At 36.0% G+C, this 6545-nt stretch overlaps 1 protein-coding gene across 2 annotated transcripts in view; it reads right to left on the reverse strand.

The window, feature by feature from the left end:
• Positions 1 to 435, reverse strand: part of LOC125257817 — a 33330-nt gene extending 32895 nt beyond the window's left edge. For both annotated transcript variants that reach the window (XM_048174557.1, XM_048174556.1), the window contains exon 1: positions 372 to 435. In XM_048174557.1, coding sequence (XP_048030514.1) covers positions 372 to 400 — 29 coding nt within the window. In that variant the 5' untranslated portion in view covers positions 401 to 435. The remainder of the gene's footprint in view (positions 1 to 371) is intronic.
• Between the last annotated feature and the right edge of the window lie 6110 nt (positions 436 to 6545).

A 6545-nucleotide genomic window follows, 5' to 3' on the forward strand; every position in this document is an offset into this window, starting at 1 on the left:
CAGCTCATAATTTATTCATGCAGCAATGCATGATGGGAGGAAGGGATGAATTTTGATTGGTGGCAAGTTAACTTGCTTAGTACACTGAACTTAAATATACTAGGTGTAATAACTACAAAGTAATTAATATTACAAAACATTTTAAGTTAAATGAACTTGAATTATTAAGTTAACATTACTTATTTTTTTTAGAGCAACCAGCTTCCTCAAATTTCCTCATTTAAGTAAATTCCACTTATCCGGGCTAACAGTGTAGATTAGCTGAAAGCTTTCCACTTGTGTTAATTAGGTTAATTATCTGCACCTGCTCCTGTTCCTCCTGAACTTTGTTAATAAAACATCATTTACAGAGCACAGTAATGTAGTCTTACCTTTTTGAAGACACGTGAGTATCTGTCATGACTGGTTACATGTATGGGGTGACTTCCAGCTGACAAAATAATGTGTTGCTAAATAAAATACAAAATAAAAATTATTTTTTTCTCATAATAGAAATTAGGCATCAATGTCTACTGAAGAGCTAAACAAACTGTTATCATAAAACAAGGAACGCAACAACTACTGCATGGGTGTAAATTCCATATCCAGTCCTGTTTGGGTGTAGGGATAGTTCCACACATAAAGTGTAACTGTTACCATATACATATAAGATGGTACAGTGGATATAAAAGTGGTATTTTGTAATGTAAAAAATAAAATAAAAACAAAGATAAATCATATCAGAACTTTTGCACTCAGTCTGTTTGGATAGGAGTCGATCAGCTTGGCACATTTTGACATGGTAATATTTTCCCATGATCCAGATCTGTTAAATTGCGAGGACATCTCCTGTTTATGGTCCTCTTCAGGTCCCTCACAGATTTTCTATTGGATTCTATAGGATTCTGTTGGATTTGTGTTTTGGATCATTGTCATACATCAAAAAAATAACTCTTTGAACGAACATAAAAAAATCATGGAAAGGATTTCCACATGATTAAGTTGCTTTATTTCAGCATTATGCAATTCTGTTATTCCAATTTAATGTACTTACGTTGGGTCAACTTAATTTATTAAGGTTGATTTAACTTATTTACTATGGTTGGGCACAGCTTAATTTAATAGTGTCAACCCAACTAATTTGCAATGTTTTGGAAAATAAATAAAAAGCAATGAATAAATAAATAAAAAATATATTTTTATATATATATATATACATTGATTTTCACAATTAATCCTTCTTGTTTAATTTTGTGATTTACATAACTTTTATGTTCTGTGTTAAAAATCTAGATGTGATACTGGATTCATCCTAAAATGCTTTAACCATAAACATTGTAAAGCCTAAATTGATCACAAGTCCATTGGTAGCACTGTTCTTACAATGCTTTAGGGAAACGCAACCCAGAGCTCAACCACAGTGATTACTTTCTTATTAAAGTAATTTGAAAGTTTGTTAGCAGGTCCTCAACCCAAGCACAAGTGCAACACTTCACCACAATGGTAACCCTAAAACTATTAATTAACAGAAACTTTTAAATACCAACATAATACAACAGTAAACATTAAAAAGTCTTTCCATTTTCTCATCTTCCTAAAAACTGCTTAAAATAACACTTTATTTCAACATTTACACTCTAGTTCAGCCCCTTTGCTAAGCATGATGGGAAGTGAAAATCCTGTTTAACTGAGTCCTGGTTAGGTTTACTTGATTGAAACATGTTATTCCAATATGAAAACATCAAATTAAGTCAAGGAGTAATCGCTTCAAGTCAATTTAACATGAATCAATCACATTTAAATCAGAAACTTGATACAATGGTGTTGAATCATAATAAATTGTTTAAATAAATTGAACAGCATCAAAAACTTTTTTTTGTTTTGTTTTTTTTGTTTGAGTGTACTGGAAGGTGAACATTCTCTTTATTTTCAAATTTCTAGCAAACACCAAAATATTCTTTGCCAAAATCAACTGGTACTTTGATCTATTTATAACTCTACGTTCACCAAAGCCCCAGATCCAGCTGAAAGGCAGTTCCAGAGTATGATGCTGCAACAATGAGCATGGTGTTCTTTTGCTGATGTGCTGTGTTGTTTTTGCACCCTGCATACCTTTGACAATTTGGGCTAAAAATATAATTGGTCTCAAACACATTTTTACATGGTTTTTGGGAAACTGGATTTGTGTTTTTACAAATTTTCAGCTGAACTTGGATGCTTTTTTAGTCCGAAAAGGCTTGCACCTCATAGCACAGACAGATGATGGTTGTCACATGTAGAGAGCAACCAGTACTTGCCACAAAAAGCTGCAACTCTGTTTATATTGTTTATATTGATGTTGGCCTCTCTACAGCTTCCCAGGGGTGCGTTTCCCAAAAGCATCGTTAGCCAACTAACATCGCAAGTTCCATCGTTACTTATATAGTTCAACGATTTGGTGTTTCCCAAAACCTTAGTTCAAACGAACATTCGCAAACTGCATCACAAACTTGTGTGGTTGGAATGACAGCTCTCGAGCTGTAGAAGCATAAATTCTTGTTTTTATGACACGTGGACTTAATAAATCATTATCTTGAGCAAAATAAGCAAACTGGCATTAAGTACAATGTATATCTTTTATTTTGAATATATACAAATGCCATTTATATATTTTAGTTTGTCAAGAGATTTTAAGCACCGTTTTTGGAGAGTGCGCATGTGTGTACGTGCTCTAGTACGTGAAAACAAGCATTTGATTTAATCTGGAAATAAAGCAAAATAACTGAAGAAAAATAAAATTAATCCTCTAATGTCATGTCCATAATTTATAGCAAAAAATCTAGCATTAATTAGATCTCAAACAGTTTAATTTAAAGAAGTTATTACTCACCGCCTGCATGACGTCATTCACCAACGACAGGTTTATGACAATACGGTTTCGGGAAACAGTCGAGACTAGCTGGTTGATTTGCTCAATGATACATTGTACTATAGTAGTGAAGCTTGTTGCATTCAAGTGCTTTGTTGTCAGAATGAACAGGAATCATAGGGGATGCCAGGTTTATTCTTGACTACTTTTTTTTTTGTGTGGAAAATCTTATTAAAACCACTTATGCAGTTAGGATAGTTTTTTTTTATTTATTTATTTTTATTAGGTTTAAGTTTTTTTTTTTCTTTGAAAAGTGTCACTTTTGTATTTAGTGGCATTGCATTGATTTTTACATTAAAGTTGTTCTTATATGATATATATTTGTACAGTATACCTCACATAGACCTCACTTATTTAAGATATCTGCAAAGAGAATGCCTTATAAAATGGAACCCATAAGTTCCTGGAAGAACTCTAAAGATTGTCAGGAACTGAAATAGTGACATTAGTATCCCATTTTATTCTCTATACAGTGAAGATGCTGATAAAATATATACAATTTACAAATTTTTACAATCACTAGGACCAATTTCTCAATACTTTGGTCACAGTGAGCATGGCAGAAGTATGTGTGGGCTAAAATGTAGATCATTTCCCACATGATTTTATGGGAATTCACGAGTTCACATTTACATATAATTAAGTACAGTAAGGGTTATGCATATTTGGCGTGCTGTCCGGGGGGAGGGCTCCGAGCTCAGAAATTTTGGCCCGAACCCAGAGTACTCCCCCCATTGAGATAGAAGTAGATAGAACTGAAGTTAGGAGAAGGGGTGGAGGAGGGATGCTGATGAACTGTCAGATGAACAGAGGTAAGTCTGCTGTATTTATACCTCTTGTCATGATTGCATTGATTAACTGAATGCTCTCCACCTGAGCTAGTTAGATTAATTATCTGCACCTATTCCTCCCGAACTTTAATAAAACATCATTTCACAAGTTCACATTTACATATAATTAAGTATAGTAAGGGTTATGCATATTTGGCGTGCTGTCCGGGGGGAGGGCTCCGAAATTTTGGCCCGAACCCAGAGTACTCCCCCAAATGCAAAAGAGCAAAGGACAGCCGCTAGACCAAATAACCCCCCAAAAACCTTAAGACTGGCGAGCTGGCGTTTCGAGAAGCCTGGTTGTTGAACCAAGAGGGCCCATGTTGCCTCTGATGGGGGCAGCTTGTAGCGCGGGGCCTTAATGGACGTTGTTGATTGATGGACGGAGGGAGGAGTGGTGAGGTTCAACAACCAGCCTAAAGGGCCTATAGAGCTTCCAACGGGAGCGGCTTGTGGAGTCGGGTAGAATGCACGGCAATACTCAATACTCACGGCAGCGGACAGGTACTGGGAAACTCTACTGGCAGAGCTTTTGCGGTGACTGCTGAGATCAATACTCACTGGACGGAGAAAGAAAACTGATGACCAACAGGAAGGGCTATCGCTGCGTCCGCTGGGAGATCAATACTCGCCGGACGGAGAAAGAAAAGCTGATGTCAAACTGGAAGGGCTATCGCTGCGTCCGCTGGGAGATCAATACTCGCTGGACGGAGAGAGAAAAGTATATGTTCAACTGGGAAGGTTAACGTTGCATCTGCTGGGAGATTGATACTCGCTGGATGGTTTTTTTTTTTTGTTTTTTTTTAATAACTGATGAGGGTTTGATGGGCTTTTTTGATGTGGAAGCGGTTGGTTCTGATGTAACTTTGGAAAGCGTCTGATGACCATCTTCCAAGAGCTTGGATCTGCTGCTGGGAGAGGCCTTTTTGGGCTGCCGAGGTTGCTGCCCCAATGCGGAAAGAGTGGCTGGAGTAGTTTTTTGCTGGGATGCCTGAATGTTGGAGAACGGATTTGAGGTCCTTTTGAAACCAAAAGCGAGTGACAGGTTTGTTGGAGTCGTCTATGAAAAGGGTTCGTAGGGGGATTTAGCCTGAGAGCTGCTTAATTGGAGGTATGCGAAAATGGACCGGTATGGTTGGATTGGTGAGGAAATGTTGAAAATATAGATGAAGTGTCCTTTTTTAGCTTGGCCTGTCTTGCTTTGTTTAATTAAATATGAGATTGTATCGTTATCGAGAACAGACAAGTCTGCAATGGTGATTTAGAATGTAGAAGATGATTGAAGGGGAGAAAAGCCGGGGCTGCGAGTGGTCCTGGGGCCGGCAGTCGGCGGCGCTGGATCCTGAGAGAAGTCGTACTCGTCGATGGATGGGAACAGCTGGAGCTGAGACATTGTAGCAAGACGGTCAAACCAAAATGCTGATGAACTGTCAGATGAACAGAGGTAAGTCTGCTGTATTTATACCTCTTGTCATGATTGCATTGATTAACTGAATGCTCTCCACCTGAGCTAGTTAGGTTAATTATCTACACCTGTTCCTCCTGAACTTTGTTTAATAAAACATCATTTTGTTTTATCAATCTGGCGCACTTTGAGAGTTTAAAATGAAGAGCTCCAAACCATTTTCAGTGTGAAAGATAAAAGTCAGTGCATCGACTTACCTGAGCTTTAAAGGGGACTTAACCCTCTTTTAGTTGTGATATAGAGTCTCAGTCTATATATTATATTCAGTTTTAGGAAGCCAAACAATAAAAATATAATGATACTAATACTATAGTTTTTTCACAATTGCTAACATCCTTTTATGCAATCTGTAGTCACATTATTAGTTGGTTAGTTCTGGGAACATTAAAAAACATCCAGTTTTCTTGATGTTTCAGGAACGTTTTTATAAGTTATAACATTCCTCAAACGTTCTTTCAACTTAATTTTGATTAAAAATTCAACATTTTGATTTGTAATATTTCAAGAACATAAAATGTCCAGTTTCTTTAATGTTTGTAAAATGTTATTTGATGGTTTGTATGATGCATTACAGTGGTTTAAACAACTGCTTTTTTCTGTTTTTCTGTAATTGCTAACTTTAAAAATTGAAATACTGCATCAAACTCAACCAGTGTGAAAAAATATTATTTGCAACACTATTGTTATTAACTTAGTTTAAATCATGTTTTGTGTCATTTATACAGACATCAACATTCGGCATATGAAATGCAACAATGGTGACATGATTCATGCCCGCATACAAAACACATTCATGGATCCCAGCATGCATTGCGACATGAATAAATTATGCAGCTAATTTTTATTTTTTTTTTAATTTTTTTTATTGTCACCATTGTTGAGGTTTGTATGAGTGCTGATGTCTGAGTGTTTTGTTTATGAACTTTCAAAAAGTTTTGGACAATCAAAATAAAAACATTTTAGTGTTAAAAAATGATTTTTATCAGATTTTTGAGTTTATAAAAACCTTTTCACATAACATTTCAAAGTAAAGAAACATACAAAAAGTAGTTGTTTATCTATGATTTATCAACGAAGAATTGTTTTCTAATAATAATTAATCAATAAGAGCTTCTGTAGACGTGTGACAGAAATAAAGTCAGTCTGGCAGAGGTGGGTAGTCCAGGGGTCAGAAAGTAAAAGTCCTGCCATATTTTTATTTCTCCCACTGAAGCATTAATGAGATAAATAAGTGATTAATTGAGTGATGATTGAGCATTATTGAAGACACCTGATGATAACAAGCAGAATCACCAAAGGAGAAAATCACAATTTTTAAGTTACCATCATCGACGTCAGGGTTTGTTTTAGTTGAGCTCTTGAC

This window comes from Megalobrama amblycephala, linkage group LG22 (assembly GCF_018812025.1).
Source record: "Megalobrama amblycephala isolate DHTTF-2021 linkage group LG22, ASM1881202v1, whole genome shotgun sequence".
Taxonomy (NCBI): domain Eukaryota; kingdom Metazoa; phylum Chordata; class Actinopteri; order Cypriniformes; family Xenocyprididae; genus Megalobrama; species Megalobrama amblycephala.